Source organism: Fukomys damarensis, unplaced genomic scaffold (assembly GCF_012274545.1).
Source record: "Fukomys damarensis isolate Sample0158 unplaced genomic scaffold, DMR_v1.0_HiC HiC_scaffold_37, whole genome shotgun sequence".
In the NCBI taxonomy this organism is placed as follows: Eukaryota; Metazoa; Chordata; class Mammalia; order Rodentia; family Bathyergidae; genus Fukomys; species Fukomys damarensis.
Window position 1 is genome coordinate 39984550 of NW_022900949.1, and position 20905 is coordinate 40005454.

At 37.1% G+C, this 20905-nt stretch overlaps 1 protein-coding gene across 14 annotated transcripts in view; it reads right to left on the reverse strand.

The window, feature by feature from the left end:
- Window positions 1-20905, reverse strand: part of Mthfd2l (methylenetetrahydrofolate dehydrogenase (NADP+ dependent) 2 like) — a 104830-nt gene that overhangs the window by 78777 nt on the left and 5148 nt on the right. For 12 of the 14 annotated variants that reach the window (XR_004515547.1, XR_002025937.2, XR_002025935.2 and 9 more), the window contains 2 exons: window positions 12108-12292; window positions 11275-11397 (listed from right to left, as the gene is read on the reverse strand). Coding sequence is in view for 10 of the 14 variants with exons in the window: in XM_033759507.1 (XP_033615398.1) it covers window positions 11275-11397; window positions 12108-12292 (308 nt within the window). In the remaining 4 variants the exon portion in view is untranslated. Of the gene's footprint in view, window positions 1-11274; window positions 11398-12107; window positions 12293-13087; window positions 13284-20615; window positions 20634-20905 lie in introns of those variants that run through there. The other 2 variants (XM_019210030.2, XM_019210028.2) reach the window with 2 other exon arrangements.

The following is a 20905-nucleotide window of genomic DNA, read 5'->3' on the forward strand; positions in this document are numbered from 1 at the left end:
TCCATTTGACCCAGCCATCCCTCTGCTGGGTATCTTTCCAAGAGAACTAAAAGAATCATATCACAGAGAAGTATGTGCACCCATGTTTATAGTGGCACAGTTTGCAACAGCTAAATCTTGGAAACAGCCCATTTGCCAATCCGTTGAAAACTGGATAAAGAAGATGTGGTTTTTCTATAAAATGGAATATTACTCAGCCATAAAGAACAAGAAAATATTCATTCATAGGAAAATGGATACATATTGTTCCCTGGTGTGAATAATCTGCAACAATGCATAAGATTCTAATAAGATTACTGACATTTAGAAATGGGAAGAAAGGAGCTAAAGGTGTAGGGAAGGTGCGATGGGTAGGGGAAGAGTAAAAAGGGAAAAGAAAAAAATGTGAGAGAATGAAAAGATGAAAATAAAGTGTTTGTAGATGGGGAGGCAGGAGGGGGTGGAGGGCAGAGGTAAGGGGAAAAAATGAGAGTCAAGACTTGTCACGTAGAGGTACAAGATCCCAACAATGAATGTAACTGTACTGTATCCCTAAAATGTACCAATAAACTCAATTAAAGCTGAAAAAAAAAGAACATATAAAACTTAACCATTAAAAATATACATAACTGTTCTAAACAAGCTAAATACTTAAATAAGAAAGAAAATATTCCAATAGATAATATGAATGTGAAAAAATAAGATAATTTGTTACCATGGTGAGGATGACAAGGACAGGGGTTGACTGGGAAACATGAAGAAACTTCCATTGATGAAAATGTTCTATATTTTGATAGGGCATTAAGTTACATAAGAGCTTTCATTTTCAAAAAAATATGAAATAGTATATTTAAGATGTATGCATTTCAATTGCACAGAAAAGCCTAAGGACTATATTTGTTACCAATATGACCTCTGAGGTTCTAGGAGTATGTGTTCCTACCTTTAAATGCCCTAAAAGTAGGATGAACAGATGGAGGAACAGAGAGACACTTTATGACAAAGGAAGCAGAAGAAAAACTTTAGAACTACAGAATATAGGTTGATGGCATGTGAGTGTTCATTGTATTACTCTTTAAATTTTTCTTTATCCTTGAAATTTTTTGCAATAAACTTTTGGGTTAGAGGACAAAAACAGAAACTGTTTTCTAATGTCCTATCCCCTCTTACCATAGTCTACTTTTTTCTTTTTCCCTTAATCAGCAGCTTTTGAAAATATAGTCACTTACTTATTATGTTTACTTTTTTTTTAATCTCTCCTGATAGTCCACCAGGGCAAGAATTTTGGTCTTGTTTACTTCAGTGATATATTCCACAGCCAAATAATAGTGCCTGGAAAATAGGAGGTACTTACTTAGGAGGCTGAGACAGGAGGATCACTGTAAGTTCAAGACCAGCCTGGATTACATAGTGAGTTCCAGGTCAGTCTCAACTACATAGTGAGACCTGTCTCAAAAGACCAAAAAAAAAAAAAAAAAAAAAAAAAAAAAGAAAATAGGAGACACTCAAGAAATAGTTACTGAATAAATGAGTACTATCATCCTTAACTTACAGATGAAGCAGCTAAGAGAAAGTTAGTGGATAACAGAGAACAATTAGAAATGGGTAGCATAAGGAAAGATGTTCAATCCTTCTTTTAAAAATATAAAGAAAAAACAATGGTAGGTTTCACTAAAATCTTGATTTGTTGATGTCTTTGCATCTACATTTCAGATGCCTGGCACTATTACATCCTCCAAGGTAAAAGATTCATATTGCTTCTTTTGTCATTTATTTTTCCTTTCAGGGCCTGAAAAATAAAACATTCCAGGCAAAGATTTATGCTACTAAATTAAAGTTCACACTCACAGTGTGGGTGTAAGGCCCTTAGGAATTCACTCATTTATTCAGTCAACAAATATTTATTGGATGTCTTTCACATACCTAGTGGGGTCTTAGGATATGTAACTAAGCTGAAAGACAGAACTCACACCTGCCTAATCAAATTATTTAGCTATGATTTCTTTTTCTTTCTTTCTTTTTCTTTTTTTTTTTTTTTTTTTTTTTTTTTTTTTTTTGGTACTGAGGATCAAACTCAGGACCTTGCTTTTGTGAGGCAGCAGGCAGCACCACAGAGTTAAATCCTCAGCCCTTTAGCTATAGTTTCTTAATGAAGTAAATGATATACTTGTTGAAGTCATGTACACTGCTCTCAAGCCCATAAATGCTCTCTGGGTCCTAGATCAAGTTTCAAGAGAGAAAACACTACCCAAGTGCCTAGCACCTGTCCAACATCCTTGGGCTATTTCATCATTAGGGATGAGAGGTCAGAAAAGGAATAAGCACCTCTATATTTTGATAGGGCTTTGATAGGTTTCTATATTTTGATAGGGATACTGCCTCTTGGGACTACTCCACCCCCAATTTGACAATGCTTGCAGCTTAGAGGTAGACCAGGAATGCTCTCTAGGCCAGAGGACTGATCTAGTTCACCACCCTGCCTCAGCCTCCTTCTCCTACAGCCCAGAAACCACCAAGGAGCTCCTCAGAGAGGCTGACTCTTGGGCTGGGTGAAATGGAACCCCTAGTTTTAATTCTTTGAGGAATCTCCAAGCTGATTTCCACAGTGGTTGCACCGGTCTACAATTCCAATAGTGGAGAAGGGTTCCTTCTCCCCCACAGCCCCACTAGCATTTATTATTGGTTGATTTCTTGATAGCAGCCATTCTTTCTGGGGTGAGGTGGAATCTCAGCATTGTTTTTAATTTGCATTTTATGAATGACCAGTGATGTTAAACATTTATTTATATATTTACTTGCCATTTCTCATTCTTCATTTGAGAAGCATCTTTTCATTTCAGATGCCCATGTTTGGATTGGGTCTCTAAATTTAGGGGATCTGATTTTTTGTTGTTGCTGTTGTTGTTTGAGACAGGGTCTCACTATGTAGTTGAGACTGATCTGGAACTCACTATGTAGCCAAGGCTGGTCTCAAACTCACACTAATCCTCCTGCCTTAGTCTCCTGAGTGCTGGGATTACAGACATGCACCACAATGCCCAGCTAGGGGACCTGATTTTTTTGAGATCTTTTAATATTCTAGATAATAGTCCTTTATCCGAACAGCTGGTAAAACAAAATTCCCACGCTGTGGGTTGTCTCTTCTCTCTGTTGCTGGTTTCTCTTGCTGTACAAAAGCTTATTAATAAGATGAGGTCCCAGTTGTTGATTCTTTGTAGTATTTCCTGTGTGGCCTGAGTTTTGTTCATGAAGTCTGCCTACTCATATGTCAAGCGTTCTATCCTCTCTTTCAGCAGAGTTAGTATTTCTCTTTTAATGTTTAGCTCTTTGATCCATTTAGATTTTAGGTTAGCATGCAGTGAAAGATATGGGTCTGGATTCAGTCTTCAGCATGTTGAAAGCCAATTTTTCCAGCACCATTTATTAAAGAGGCTGTGAAGGTGTTTGGCTCCTTTGTCAAAGATAAGGTGGCTGAGTATCTTTGGAGCTGTTTCTGTACATTCTAATCTAGAATCATTCTAATCTAACCTGATCCTCAGGTCTGCTTTTTGAGTTTGTTTTTGTTTTTGCCAGTACAGTGCTATTTTTATCACAGTAGCTTTGTAGTATAATTTAAAGTCAGGGATTGTGATGGCCCCTGTCTTGCCTTTGTTGCCCAGAATAGGCATCCATACTTCTCAAGGACAGCAAGCCAGTCCCAGATTATTTCCTGTCACTTTCCCCTGGTGCCTGACACAGCCACATACAGACTGGACTCCAGTAAATATCTGTTGACCCAACAAATGAATAGAAAGGATAAGAAAGCTATCATAAAGTATGCTTTTCAAAGACTTTCTATGGAGAAATAGCCAATATTCAAGTGGCTTTTTCAATCTGTTAAATTCTTTCTTAGCATTTCAAGCTAAACACAAACGAAAACAGACAAGGATGTATACGGAAAGGATGTAAGGGAAAAACAAAAGATCAAAACAAAAAGCAGTAACTACTGCTATGTAAGAAATCCCTGCATTTCAAGAAGCTTTTTGAAGTAAATCATCTGAAGTTAGATAATACTGTAAATTTATAATGACTAGGGCCAGGATTTAGCTCAGTGGCACTGATGCCTGTTTCACAAGCGCAAGGTTGTGAGTTCAATCCCCAGTAACAAAAAGCAAACAAAAAAAAATTATGACTGATGGAAAAAAAAGATAAAATTCTACAGATTTGAACAACTAGAAAAACCTCTTAGTATGGTTTCCAGACCAACCAATACCACTAAACTGTTAAGAGCTTATGATTTACCCAGGTTATCTGAGAAACTACTACCTTCTAAAACTTGACTGCTTGCTCAGAGCTGCTCTCTGTGGCTCACACTCCACTGCAGGAGCTCCCATTGGCCTTCCCCTTGCTCCCAAATCTGAGATAAAAAGTTACCTCTGAGAATCTATATTTCTTAAGTGGATAAATGACACATGGAGATGACTTTGTTTCTATGGAACACATAAATAATGTCAAGAAGCACTTAAAATAAAATCTTCCATTTGAAGTTCAGTCTACTTTCCTTGACTAAACCTCAAGTGTAGAAAATGGACTGATCATAATTTCTGTCTTAGGACACAACCTCAATATTGGTCCATCTGCTTATTTTATGTACTAGGATGCAGGGGCCCAATTCCCTGAAAGTAACACAATTTCATTCTTCTTTATGGCTGAATAATATCCCAATGTATATGTATGTTACAATTTCTTTGGGAAAAATAGAGGACTGGGAGAGGTGGTAGTGAGGTGTAAGGAAAGGTAGTAGAAAGGATGGAAAAAGTTACTAATTAAATTTAGTTATTACGGGATCATAATGTTGATATGAATCTGCTGAGATGAAAAGGTATACACTATACTCCCCTAAGTGAAACAGCAGGTTACAAAACAGTATATATGGCATTGACTATTCTTTTGTTTCTGAAAATACACTAATAGGACAAAATGGCACAGCAGCAATCAGCAGCAAAATATGGTCTCTCTGAAACTAGTGATCAAAATATCTGGAAAATAGCAACTTGATGAAGAGAGATAAAAAGGTAAATTTCTGGAAATTGGAAGGTGCTTACAGGAAAATGAGAAGGTCCAGAGAAGTGGGAGAAATGGAGTACAATGCAGAAAAAGAAGTCTGGGAAGCTGAGCTCGGCTCCTGGAAAAGGAGTCCTGCCATACCCCTCTCCACACACCCAGGTAAGCTCAAAGAGGGCCAGCAGACCCAGGGAGAAACAATGGACCAGGTCAGCAGTGCTATCCCAAGAAAAGTACATGGCTGTTGTAAAATGCAACAATATCATGGATATTACTTTGAAAGTGACTCTTTCCATGTGGCAGGCTAGAGCTGGAGGAGAAATCCAGAGCAGTGTGTGCCATATTTTAAAGGGTTTAATCAGAAGCCGTCTTGAGAAGAGGTTAATTGAAGAGGGAGCCACACAACAACTACAGAACAACTTTACTTCAGGGCTTCCATTGTTACCCTGCCACAATAACTAGGTGGGAGACAATCACAAGATAACTGCAGAGTGGGTACAGGTTAGAGGTAGACCCTCTAAGATGTTACTTATGCCAGGAAGGACACAGGGGTCCTACCCTCTGAAGTGGGAAGCCAGGCGGGTCACATGTGGCTTTCAGAGGTGGCTGGGTCTGAAAGTGCTGGCATTAAGTCTAGCAGTCTGCTTGAACCCCTTTTCTGCAGCCTACAGCCAGCACAGAACTCAGAGGCCTATTTGCTTTCCCTGTCTATCAAGGACATGCCTTGGCTTAAACAGCCGACAGAGCCTGGGTGTATGGACAGAGGGGCCTCTGGAGGCAGCGGGGTCGGGGGGTCACAAACCCAAAGGCCATGAAGCAAGGAGGACAAAACCATGATCTGGGGGTCTTTCCATTGTAACTGCTTCAAAAATGAAAGAGCTGGAGACTTCTCAGGAAGCAGCACACTTAGAGGGTAGGGGCAACTCTAGGTGCCTACTGTGGGGACTCTGCCATGGGCCCCTGACTGGGAGGAAGGTGCTAGTATTGCATCCCCTGGCAAAGCTCAGCTGCTCACAGCCTCTGTGGACTCACATGACTACAAGTTCACCCAGTTTCCTTAACAATAAACCACAGATAAAAAATAAGATTCTCATAGTAAGGCTTCTGAGTGTTAAATGAGTGATTACTGTCTCACAGGCTTAGATCTGAATGCTTTCACACAGTTCATTAACTTTACCCTCTTAAACAAAAGTCACCATGTACCAAATCTCACACAATATCAAATGTTAATAACAAAATCCTAGTGGCTTCAAGCTTCTGGATATTATAATTGTCCATTCATTACTTTAGTTTGAAAAGGATATCACTAGTCCTTAAAAAGATCATTGTTCTATTTTTTTGTGACTTCATAAAGGATTTAAAGGATTTTAATATAATACTAGTTTAACAGACATAACTCAATAAAAGTTAAAAGCAAATAAAATGCCTACTTAGGAGAAAGAATACAAATGACTTTTCTCTCACCTTGACCAAATGGTCCATTACTGATGCTGATCGGATATGCACACAGTCAGTACAGAACACATGCCTCTTCCTAGGGTTTTCCTACGCCACCACAGTATGAGGATGAGCAACAAAACAGCAGTGTGGGTGGCAGGCACAGGCAGATCCCAGCACTTCCAATCCTCACCAGTGCTACAAGCTCTTGACGTGACCAGAGCTCCACCTGTGCCACAGCTAGCACCCTTCAACAGGACATAATTCTACCTCTTTTTCCTTCTACCTCCCTGCAAATGGATACTACTTACACACTCTGTTTAATACTCATGCAGACGTGGCTTCCAATATTAGAATTATGATTCTAGTTTGGAATTTCTTTTACTTGCTCGAATTTTGAAAAATAATATCAGATTTCCAATCATGAAATAATTTGAAATCTAGATGTATGATTATAGGGCACATACTCCTTCGTATTTATTATTTAATCTACAGAAATCCTTGTGTGATAGGAATTATGTTTTTCATTTTAGAAGGAGGGGGCCTAAAACCCAGAGAAATAAATTGAGCAATATCACTTGTGAGTAAATGAGAGAGCCAAGACCCAAACCAAGGATATGTGATACCAGAGTCTGCCTTCAGAATTTGTGCTACATTATACCGCCTCTTAGACTACTGCAAGGCAAGCACATGTGTTTCCAACATTCACATTCAGCATAGCTAATACCGACCCACTGAGGAGGGTGCTAACGATTTTGGGCATTGGCCTAGATTCAACTCAATCATTCAGTTCAGTAATCTTGGGGGACGTTAGCTACTGATTGTCTTTAATACTGCATCAGGGAAACATATAACAGCTCCAACTCCACAAGACTATTGAGGATTCAATGAGTAAATAAATGTGAAGTGCCTAATTCTTAATGTAATACACATTAGCCATTGTTATTTTGTATATATGCTACTGGCTTTTCAGCTAGACAGAAAACTACCCTTTCTCAGAGCACCTAACATTTGTTATGGTCCCTCTAACTATGCTTGTTACCCAGAAATCAAATAGGACTCGAGATGTCTCTGGTACAGACAGATCACCAGTGCCATCTACTGGCAAATGGATAATAAAGTCACCAAAGGAGGACTTGCTTATAAAAGGGTGAAATTTATACAGATAAAAATTTGATTTTGATAAGATGAATTAAATCTAATGTATTTAGAAATCTCTCACAAACTGAATATAATAGTTTTGGAAATTCTTAAAAATTTTAATTGACAAAATGACATTTATTATTTTTGGTAACATGGTTTGGAAATACTTAGATTATAAAATGGCTAAATTAATCTAATTAACATAGCCAACATATCATACACTTACTTTTTTGTGGTAAGAATATGTAAAAATCTACTTTCGCAGTCTATAATGTGTTATCAACTACAGTCACCACTTATCAAGAACTTATCAAGTGTACCCCAATTTTTGCATTCTCTGGCCAACCTCTCCATATACAAACACCCTGGTTCCCAGGCTCTGGTAAACACCATTGTACTCTGGTTCCACGAGTGTGACGTTCATGAGTGAAACCATGCATACCAATCTCCCATGCCTGACTTGTTTCACTTAGCATAATATGCCCCATGTTTGTCCCTGCTGTCACAATGCCAAGATGTACTTCCTTTGGGGAAGTAGTATTCACTTCTGTGTGTGTACCGCATTTTCCTCATTCATTCATCTCCTGGTGGATATTTAACTTTGCCACTGTGAAGAATGCTGCAGTGAACATGGCGAGACAGATAGCTGTCTCTTTGACAAGCTGATTTTGTTTCTGTTGTATATACACCTAAGAGTGGGAGTGCCGGAACATATGGTAGTTTTAGTCTTAATTTTGTGAGGAACCTTTACACTGATTCCACTAATGGCTGTACAAGTTTACATTCTCAACAACAATGCACAAAGGTTCCCTTTCCTCCACATCCTGGCCAACATCTACTTTTCACTTTCATGGTTGTAGCCATCCTACTTCACTGTGGTTTTAATTTGATTTCCCCTAATGCTAATGCAGTTGAGCATTTTTTCATATACCATTAACATTATGGTTTAAATTTGCTTTTCCCTAATCATTAGTGTGTGTTTATCATTTATATGTCTTCTTTGGGAAATATCTATTCAGGCCCTTTGCACATTTTAAAAATAAGGTTGTTTTCTTGCTGCTGAATTGAGTTCCCTACATAGTATATATTTTGCATATTAATCCATTAGATGTATGATTCACAAATATTTTTACTTTCTGTATGTTGTCTCTTCATTCTGTTGATTGCTTCCTATGCTGTGTAAACGTGCTTTAGTTTAATACAATCCTTTTTGCCTATTTTTGCTCTTATTATCTGTGTTTTTGACCCAGACTATTGTCAGGATGTTTCTCTATAAGTTTTCCTCACTAGTTTACAGTTTCAGATCACATTTAAGAATTTGAGTTGGTGTTTGTATAATGGGTGAGATAAGGTCTAATTTCCTTCCCGTGCATGTGGGTATCCGATTTCCCTAATGTCATTGTCCTTTTCCCTATATGTAGTCTTGGCACCTTCATCAAGATTGGCTGATCTTGAGTACGGATTTATTGCAGGGCTCTATTCTGATGCACTGATCTATATGTCTCTATCTGAGCCAGTACTGTTCTGCTGTGATTACTATAGCATCGAGATCAGGTGATGTGATGCCTCCAGCTACATTCTTTTTCCTTAAGATTGGTTTGGCTATTTGGGGGTATTTTGTGGTTCCAGATGAATTTTAGGATTGTATTTTCTATTTCTGTAAACAAAAAAACGACCACTGGAATTTTGATGGGGCTTACAATAAATCCATAGATCACTGTATTAGTACGGAATTTTAAGAATTAAAATTCATTGTGATATGGCTTATAAAACTATTTGTATCTTATAAACATGCCAGAAAGGGAAGTTCCAAAACCTGAAAATTATAAAACGACTACTTGGCAAATATAATACCAAAAATAGTTTTTTTTTTTTTTTTGGCATGAGATAAAGAATTGCTAAGCACTGCTAAAACTTCCTACAGAGATTTGTCATTTTAATAAACTCCTAATCTTCTGTAAGTCTCGATTTCTTATGATGCAAAATGAGAATGTTGCACGTGTTAAATTATTTTTCTAGTTTTAAAAGTAAGTGATATATCACTACATTAATTTTAACATGATCAATCTACAACATAATCTGTTAGAGCATTTTTCTGAGAGAAACCTTGATAATTTCCAAGGTCCCTTCCAATCTGATCATAATTTTAATTGCAAATATATTTCAGGAAAAGGACTAGAAATGTGAAATTTAATATGATTTAAATAGCACAAATCTATAACAGATATCAGGTATCATATCACTAGACAGAGGAAAATACTACTACCATATAACGATCCCATGTAATAGCATCACACAGCTTTGCTTTCTGTATGTCATACAATTATTGATCAATACTTACAGAATTCAAAGCTACTGTAATCTATACTATACCAGCAGCCATCACTCTGCACACTTTAAATATGCACAAATTTCAGAATCACAATTTAGTTGAGTAACACCAGTTCTCTAACAACATAGTTCAAATTTCAGCTGTCACACTGTATTAACTGCAATTATATCAGAGTTGCTGGCTCTGTAGGCCAAACATCACCATATGAACAAGAGATGTGTGTCACAATTAGTTACCAATCATAGCCCTCTCTCATAGACCACTAGTGCTTGTGCACTGCTTTTTTACTATTCACTTCAAACATGTACAGCAGCCTGTGTGGTCTCCACATCTCACATGCAGATCAATCCTCACGGTATCTTACAAAGTGGGTCACCGACAGAGGGGATTACCTACAAAGATAAAAGTATAGCAAAGACATAAACCATGCTCATGCTGGAAGTGAGATGTATGTTTGCAGCAGATCTGAAAAATGGTGAGAGCAAGCACCCTGAGGCTCATGAAACAAAGGGAAGAACTACACTGAAAAAGACCGATGAACATAAAAAGATAAGTCATTTCAATCAGATTCTCACTGCATGACAATAATAGGTGTATCATGGACTGTGGATACTGGCAGTGTGCCTTTGAAGAGAGGTAGTTACACAGCCAGACAAACAGTGAAGGTCAACTGATCCTCATAAATAAAGGACTGACAGTGTCCTGCAGGATATGCCACCTGTACAGACTTCACCTTAAGGAATTCTCGCTCAGTGCTATTTCACAACACTGATAGTACAAAAGATAAAATGTTGGAACCTGAGCCAAACTTACAGAAGAATGTGACAATTCAATTCTCTGAAAAGGTGCTTCCCCCATGCCATAAGTTATACAGTGATTAAGAAGGCAAACACTACTCAAGCTACACCTGGTGTTTCTGCAAAACAATCACTTTAGTTCTCAACATTTCTACTGTTTGGAATTATAGTACATTAAATAAATGCTGTTTTACTTTTTTATTTTATTATACATTTGAAAACAACAGTGAGAGAATTTCCAATCTTTAACAAAAATTTTTAAAAGTCACAAAAAATTATTTTCATTCCCACTAATTAAGATCATTTTAATGAGCACACACCACTATGTAAAGCAAGAAGGGCATACATGGTCAATGCCTAAATTTTATTTCATACTTTTTCAATACTAAGCATAAATCATTTGGAATTTTTACTTATTGCCCATTACTATATAACAGCTAGTCCCCTCCTGAATATATTTTACAAATTACCTTTATTGTCATATCATATTGAAAGATGCCCTTTCTCCTAACCAAAAGAGATACATAGAAGAGCCTTATGTACCTGGAAGTGGTAATTGAACTAATATACCACTGACTTTGGGATCCATGTTCAACTGATCGGTTATATCCAAAAGTTCTTCCTGAGAAACTTCCTTAGGTTTTAGAATGAGCTCACTACAGATACCTGCAAGAAAAACAAGCAGAGAAAGTCAATGGACTAACCAAGATGTGGCTTCTCAAGAATGGTGTATTACACAGTGTGTGACTGGTTGAATGTTCCCCTGTCCACTGGAATGAAAGCCTCCTACAAAGACAAAGCTCCATGCACAAGAGATTTCTCAAGTAGTTTAGGTGCTTTCTCATAACTTGCATGCATTCTTTGGCTACTATCAGAGAAGCAAATTTGCACTAATTTTAGCAATGTAACATACCATTAGCAGATTTGAAGAGTGTAGAAATACCATAGATACTACTAGGCCAAGTTGGACAGAGTAAATTAGTGAGATTTTCTCTTTGTTGAATGCAAATGTAACAAATGTAAGCCCTTTTTTGTTTGTTTGCTTGTTTGTTTTTGTTTTTGTTTTTGTACCGGGGATTGAACTCAGGTCCTTGCGCTTGCAAGGCAGGCCACCAAACCGCTGAACTAAATCCCCGGCCCCTGGGCCCTTTAAATGTGAAGTAGTCCTTCACATCTGTAAAATATGAAATCCCACTGATTATACAGTATTTAAAAATCTAAAGAAAATAGTAAGAAATGAATGTGAACTTTGGTACTTAATCTTTAATATATATGTTATTCAAATGGCACTTATCTGATAATTATCATTCATAATTACCACACTTTTAAGTAAAAACAGAAAACACTTAGAACAACTACAACTAAACAGTGCCCACCTGTGGCAGAGGCAGCTCGTATCTTATTCCTCACATATGTGTGGCTGGCTGGGTTGTCGCCCACTAAAACAATGCTCAGGTGAGGCCTCTCATTCCCAAGGGCGAGCCAGGCCTCCACACCTTGCTGGACTTCCTTCTGGATCTGTTTGGCCATTTCAGTACCAGAGATGACAATGGCTTCATGTCTATGGAAAGCAAAGCAAACGTATAATACTCAAAAGACAATAAATAGTACTCAACTGCATAAATTTAAGGTACAAAAATGGACAAAAGAGCCACAAGAATATAAAATTTGCTTTTTTCCAATTATATTTGATACTCATTCTTCAGGCTCATAAAAATTTTGTGAAAGGTTCTAATTCTACTTTTTAATTCTACCTTATAATCTATCTTCTACAGACAGAATACTTATGACCAACTGCCAGTTTCTACGTTGAAATCATGGCTGCTGATGTTACAGAATCAGGAGGTGGGGCCTTAGTAGGTGCTTGGGTCATTAGGTTGGAGCCTCCATGATCAGTAGCCTCATCAGACTCCAGAGAGCTCCTGTATCCTCCCCATGTGAGTGCACAGCATGAAGGTGGCCATGTGAGAATCAATAAACAGGCCCTCAACAAAGACAGATTCTGCTGAAGTCAGCCTCCAGAAGAAGTGTGAGTAGCAAATGCCTGTTGTTCCTAAACCAGAGAGTCAATGGTGTGCTGTGATCTACAGCATGAATTCATTCACAACTTTCATTCAATGCAATTGTCAAACCGTATACTCAAGATCCACATTATAATATTGGCTGCAATAAAAACTCTGCTGTTTTTTTCTAAAGCAAATCAACGCAGCCTGGCTAATACTGGCACTACCCCTCAAAGCTGTGCTCCATATTGGATATATGTAGTCATGCAGGCTCAGGGTCTTAGGCTCAGCCATTTCACTCTTGGTTAGCATATCCCCAGAGGACCCAGAGGTTTGTGCTACACAGCTCTTACTTATGTCACAGCCCCAGACAACAGCTGTCAGTCTTATCATGCTTGCTGATGACGGTGATCATGATGGGACCAGGTCAGTAAGCAGATGGCTCAAATGATGCACTATGGTATTATTTCTAACAGAAAAATTCTATATAGAACACCACCTCTTGGCAATTCATAAGTACTGGATGGATGACATAAACCATCTCTAGAAAGGCACAAATTAATGGATTGCAGGAAGGTGTTACTACTCTCCATGATGTCAAACTGCACTGAATGTTCAGCTGAATTATGTTTCAGTGAACTATGTTGCTCTGTGTGCTTACATTTTAGAGGTATGCAATAAAATAGAAAGTGGCTCTTTCTCCCTGTTCTGTCTGCCCTTTCACTATTGAAAGGCTTGGTCAAAGCATGACCTACAACACATGATACAAAAAAACACCAGATCTAGGTCTGCACCCACCGTGAAGAAGAGAAAAAGGAGGAAGGGGGGAGACAGAAGAGGAAAAGGAGAATCTTAATTCTTTCTAGCACCAGCACACTTATTTTCTATTAAGAGTATGCACCATGAATATCAGCCAACACACAAATGCAAACTTGCTGCCCTCTCCAAGTAAGTAAACTGTGCTCTCTAATAGGTTTATATACACAAGGTTATTCAATTTCAGCTTGGCACCAGTGGTTCACAGCATTTATTCAGGTTCATGTAATGTTGATGTGAAATATACTGTTAACAAGCAATCCCCAAAAGTGGTCTATGGCTACACATATCAAAATCACAAGGGAAGCTTGCTGACCTTACACAGAACCACACCTGTAATTCAGAACCCCCAGGAATAAAGCCTCAAATCTAAGTTTCCATAGATGATTTTTGTAAAGTCCGTGTTTGAAAACACTTCTGTATTTAAATACAAAGCTGTTATCTTAACAATCATAATTCATTGTAGACAATTAACTGAGCAAATAAAGTTACACAAAACAATTTCAAGTAGACCCTAAACTCTACTTCTAATTTTAACTTTGCCTTCTCTTCATTAAAAAATAAATAAATAACAGATTTCAGGATATGGAAGATCGGGATAAATTCATCGTATCAATCTTGCTCCACTGTCCTACTATTAATAAATACATTGTATTTATTAAATATAGCTGACATATAATAAACTGCATATACTCAAAATGTATGGCTTGAAGAGTTTTCAAATGTCTATATCCAGAAAACATTAATAAAATAAACATATCTTTCATCTCACAAAGTTCCCAGGTGCCTCTCTATAATTCCCATGCAACCTGTCCCTACAAGATTTGCCCTTCACCCACAGGCTCCTACTGATCTAGTTTCTGCCAATATATGTTAGTTTATACTATCAAGAATTTCATTAAAATGAAATCATACACTACATATTCTATTTTGTCCAGTTATTATTTCTCAGCATAATTATTTTAAGGTTCATTCATATTATTTCATGTATCAATGGTTCTTTTAAAAAAAACTGCTGAGTAGTACATCATGGTATGGATATACCACTATTTTTTTACCTACTCAACTGTTGAAAGCTATTTGAATTGCGTCCAGTTTTTAGTCACGGCAAATAAAAGTTGCCATCACATTCATGTGCAAGTTACTATATCTACAAATGCTTCATTTCTCTTCCAGGAATCCCAAGGATTAGAATGCACAGGTTAGCTAGTATGTGTGTTTATTTAAAAGAAATCATCAATTTTCTGAAGTAGTTGTACCATTTTACACTGCTGCAAGCAATGTGTAAGAATTTCAGTTGCTGCATGTACTGGCCATCACTTGGTATGGCCAGTGGTATTCTAGTGGATATATAACAGCACCATGTGCTTTTAATTTGCATTTCCTTAATGAATAATAATGTCGAGCTCTTTCGTGTGCTTATTTTCCATCTCCCTTCTTCAGTAAATTGCACAACTTAAACTTTTGCCCATTGTCGCACAGGTTAAAGTTCTTTATACAACCATAGGTCCAACTCTTTTAACAAATATATAACTTGAATTATTTTCTACAAGTCTGAGCTTTGCCTTTCTAATTTATTGCCTGTCTCAAGAAGACTTTAATTTTGATATATTCCAATTTATCGGGGTTTTTTTTTCCTTCTATGGATCATGCTTTGAATGCTGTATATTAGAAATTTTTGCCTAATTCAAGCTCTCAAAAGTTTTCTCTAATGTTTTCTTCTAGAAGGTTTATGGGTCCAGGTTATACATTTAGTTCTGTAATTTAGTTCTATCCCAGTTTGATATATTATCGAATTATTTTTCTGTGCCCATTGAATGATCATACATAGGAGTTTTTGGTGTTGGTCTGTTAATGTGGTGAATTACACTGATTGGTATTCAAATGTTAAATCAACATTCTATTACTGAGATGAGAGAGCCGATATGGCACTAATTCCAGGTCAGCTCATTTCTAAGAGATAGTAAGAGGTAAATACTTTCTATAATTTGCATCAGCAGTATTCAGTTAAGATATTACTATACATTTATATATTTTAAATCTTTATATATACATTTATAAATATTTTTAAAACTTATTACAGTGAAAGACAAATTGCCAAAAATGATGGCATAAATGTTTGAAGTATTTTAAGAAGGCTTAATGGCAATGTATCTTTTACTGTATTTTTTTATTTAAACATTTATATTATCATACCTCTAATAAACTAGAATTTACTCACAGTAAAGAACATAATTATATTTTAAAATTCTAAGCCTGATCTCTGCATTTTACAGCATATGAGTAGCAAAGCTACTATTAATGCTACCATTAGTTGATTCTCTATTGCATACACTACTATAAAGCTGGCAATGGCTGAACACAATCTAGGCTAATTGGAGCCTAGATCATACAAAGATGTGATCTTCATTCAGAATGTTAGAGGTGGTAATGGCATGAACTGATTCCTGCCTTCCAAAGAGACAAACTGTCTATAGCGATTCAATTTGCTGGCACCCTGAAGGTTGGGGTCTGAGATTCTGGCAGTCTTACTTTGCACTATAGCACTGAGGTGCTAAATCGGCTTGATAATTATAGATAGCATGATATAGCCTAGCTCGTGGCTATGGGTAAATTAGGAACTGAAACTCTGAGCATTTTCAGTTGTAATTGGCCATTACCATGGACTCCCTCAGTCACCAGAGCCCCAGCAAGTCTAGCTCTGTGGAAACACAGTAAACAGCAAGCTACCCAGAACTAGTGAGGCCCAAAGGGAAAATGTCAGCATCAGTCCATGTGCTGGAAGAATCAGCAAACACATTTTCTGGCTCAGAGTCTAGTGTGCAAATAAATGAGATTTTTCAACATACATGTTATTGAAAGGCTAAAAAAGCACCATCAGCAACAATTCCAATGTTCCGTCACTGGAGATCACAAGTACCCAAGAGAACTCCTGGACCCACCCTTGATCATCTTTAATCCATTTTCAATACAGAAGCCAGAATGACTTTTCCAAATTTAATTGTCAATCCCCTAGGTTAAAACTCCTCAAAATTTTTTCATTGTTTGTTCATTTAATCCATATTGAAAGTCTTCCATATATGAGGCACCACACACTGAAAGAGAAATAATAGCACACCCAACAAATATCCACTTCCATGGAAACTAGATGGTGTTGAAGACGAGATAAGCAATATCCTTTAAAAAGTAAACATTGAATCATCATTATGTGGCATAATGAAGAGAAAGGACATAACTGAGGGCCAGAATTATTTTCTAGCAATAGATTAAGGTATCATTTCTCTGGTAAGTCAGGTTGCATGTGAGTAAAAATAAAGAAAAATAGGAAATATACAGTGTGGGTATCAGAGGGAAAAGAATTGTAGGTCAAGGAAAAGTGAAAAGCAAATGAGGCCTCTGGGCAGGATGTGGCTGGCCTGCTTGAGTTTTCTCTCTTCTCTTCTGTGCTCCTTCTAAGATCCCCATCATTTGCATGTTGGTTCCCTTGTCAGTGTTCTATTAAGTCTTACAGTATTTCTCCACTTGCTTGCTTTTTGTTGTTGTTGTTGTTGTTGGTACCAGGGATCCAACTCAGGACGTTGCGCTTACAAGACAGGCAGCAGAACCACTGAGCTAAATCCCCAGCCCTCTTTTTTTATTTTTAACAGTAAATTCAAGGACAGCATTACTGCACTGTAAAGAACAAGTAGACAGGAGAAGGCAGGAAATCAGAAGCAGACCTCAGATCAGATGAGGCCCTATAGGCCTTTGGCTTTACTGTGACACAGGCAGCCATTTGGAGTTTCTGAAGAGTGACATAATCTTTCATTTTAAAAACAGCATCTGGTGAAACTATGGATTTTATGGCAGCAAAGGGAGAAGGAGATGCCAACTGAAAGGTCCACATGGAAATCCAGGCAAGGGATGATGATGGCTTGCTTGGGCAAGACTGTAGCAGTGGAGGTAATCAGTCCTCTGATTCGAAATCTGTTTTGAGAGGGGCACCCAATGACATTTACTGAAATTGGATGTAGGGCATAAGAAAAATAACAAAAGACAAAGGCAATGCCAATTTTTTTGAACTCAGAAACTAATAAAAAGGAGTTTTCACTAAACCCCAAAATCTCTAATGCTTACATGCCTCCCTATGAGCTTCCTTACTCACTGCTAAAGAACACAGAGCTCACCAATGATTGTGATTTTTATTCTTCATTCTGTTCATGTGGAGTGTCACATTTATTGATATGTGTAAGTGGAACTTACTTGAATCCAATAGTTACACCCACTTGATTATGATATAAAATCATTTTAATGTGCTACTGAGTTCCTTTTGCTGCTACTACTTTTCTGAGTATTCTGCATCTATGTTGATCAGAGGCACTGGCTTACAACTTTCCTTTTTTATGGTGCTCTGTACCTTACAGAATGAGATTATAAATGTTTCCCCTTCTTCTATTTTTTTTCAAGAGTTTTTAAAGGGTTGGCATTACTTCTTCAAGATATGATAGTGTTCATCAAAAAAGCCATCCAATTCTAGGGTTTTCTTTGTTGCAAGGTTTTTTTATTACTGGTCCAATTCCTTACTCATTCTTAGTCTGTTCATATTTTGTATTTCTTCATGATTCCATCTTGGTAGGTTGTACATTTCTAGGAATCTATCCATTTCTTCTAGGTTATCCAATTTTCCAGTGTATAAGTGTTCATGGAGTGTCTTAGGGTCCTTTATATTTCTGTGGTATCAGTTGTATTGCCTCTTCTTTCATTTGTAACTTTGAGTCTTCTCTCTCCTGGCTTTCCTTCCAAAACTCCTACAATTTGCATATTGCTCTCCTTGCTAGTGATCTATAAGTCCTATAGGGTTTCTCCACTATTTTTTTCTTTCTTGTTTCTTGTTAAATTGAGTAAGTTAAAAAACCTGTTTTCAACTTTTTTCTACTTGATCAAGGGTGCTGTAAGATGTATATGGAACTGTTTGTTTCAGTCAGTATGTCAGTGCCTCCAGAATTTGGTTCTTCTTCTTTTTAAATGGTTTCTTATTGTTGACTTCTACTTTTGTTTCTGTACTGTTTTCCTGGTTTCATTAAGTTGTCTATACATAATCTCTTATAGCTCACTGAGCTCCTTTACGATGGCTATTTAGAATTCTTTGTTAGGCAGTTTGTAGCTCTCCATCACATTAAGAGCAGTTACCAGGGTTTGTAAGTTATTCCTTAGGTGATGGCATATTTTCCTGATTATTTATGACGCTATGAATGAACACTGAATCACTGGAGATTATGCAATTAAATGAAAATAAGGTCTTTGCATATATAATTAAAATGCAAGCTAACATCATACTACTGTAGGGAAGGGTCTTATTCTAGTAGGACTGCTGTTCTTTCATGGTGAGGAAATACCATGTAAAAATACAGCTACATGATACAGGGGCAAAGTCAGAATTGTACAGCTGCAAACTAAAAAATGCCAAAGATTACTGGCCACACCAGAAGATACAAGAGAGCACAGCCCTGCAGACAACTTCATTTCAAACTTCTAGCTTCCAGATAGGTGAAAACAGACATTCATTGTCCTAAGCCACTTCACTCCCGGCACTTTGCTTACAGCATTGTTAGTAGTTTCTGCCTTATCTGTGAGGGATGTGTTCTACGAGCCCTAGAATATTTTGAAATCACGAAAGTTACAGAATTAGTTGGACACAACTGCTGCAATACTACAATGGATCCTGTAAATGAAACAGCTGCTAAGCAGTTAACAGGTGGGCAGCCTGAACACCCCAGACAAAGGGATAGTTGCCATCCTCAGTGGGATGAAGCAGGTTAGTCCACAATTACATCACGTGTCTCAGAATAGCAAACAATGACAAAGTTATAGATCGCTTATCTTTGAGCTTTCCATGTAGAAAATTTTCAAATAACTGAAAACACAGAAAGTGAAACTAAAACAATGGAAAGAAGAGGCTACCATAATTCCAATTTTAAATGTTCCACCTGATTGAATTTAATTTCATAACATCATGGAATACAGTTGAGGAAATACACTTTTACTATGTCTAAATGTGGTAGCTTATTTGAAAAATCCCATAAATGGGATAACTTACTTGGTAGCTTTTATCTTAAGTATCTTTCAAAGAAGGACATACAGAAAAACACAAAGATAGCACCTAAGAATATGCAGCTGAAATGCCTTGACATTTCAACAACAAAACCTAAAATTGGGATGTTCCATTTGGCAGTTCACTCTGAGTTTACTAAATGCTTTAGTTTCTTTAGAGAAAGTATTTTAAAAACTATTACTACTGTTAAACAAAACAGTTAAATTGCAATTTTTAAGAAAATTCCAGGGAATTTTTAAATTAAGCATAAGATCGTATCAATAACTTCAAAAATATCAGTATTGAAGTATTAAAAGAAGATACAGCTAAAGAAACTGATTCAAATCAATATATACCAGCATGTGTTAAAAACCACAAATTAACACAAAATTGTTAACTTATAAGGATATAAATTATCTTTTGAAAATAGATTGAGTAGAAACTATCTTATAGGTCCACTAATACTTTTTAATCCCATAAATACTTTAAATGAGCAATTTCATTATTTTTATGCCCCCTTTTAACTTTCAAACATATTCTGATTTGGTCGAAATATTATGTGGTCCCTTGCCATTAATGCATCAAAAGGGCAGTCAGCTTGATCACTTAGGTACTCTTCACACAACACACTTTTTCACAGCTTGCAGAGCTCTGCTTCCCCCAAAAGGCAGAAATGTTGTGACCAATTTGCAAGAAAGGCAGGACAGGAGCCTCCCCAAAATTTCTCTCCTCCCCATACTTTTTTACTGTGGTACTGGGCTACCCACTACATGGGGCTTCATTAGGAATCTCTTCAGCATAGCAGAAGGGTCCTGGGAGGGGACAGTATTAGGCAGAAGTATGCAGTAAAAATTGCTCATCTGAGGCCATAAGTTCTGAGTGTCAGCCAGGGTCCACTATAAGTAGCCATAATAAGGTCAGGCAAACCACCTAACTCTCTCAAAGATATATAATTTCCTCATCTGTACAATGGGAATACTCTCTGCTGTTCTTACCTAAGAGACTATGCTGAGTTGATTGACTAATTTGCAAAAAATGGCTTTCTCTGTCATCTGTGTGTCTCTCTTCTCTTTCTGTTAAACAACAGGTAGAGCCATACTTAGATAACTTAAGCAATATGAAAATCATTTAGGAAATCATTTGCATTTAGCATTGTTCCTACGAGTTTAATTACCTATACTTCCAAACGACAAACTGGGACCTTTGTAAATCTATAGTTACTAGAACTAACAAGGTGTTTAGTAAACTAGAACGAAGTAAATTTGTAAAAAAAAAAAAAAAAAAA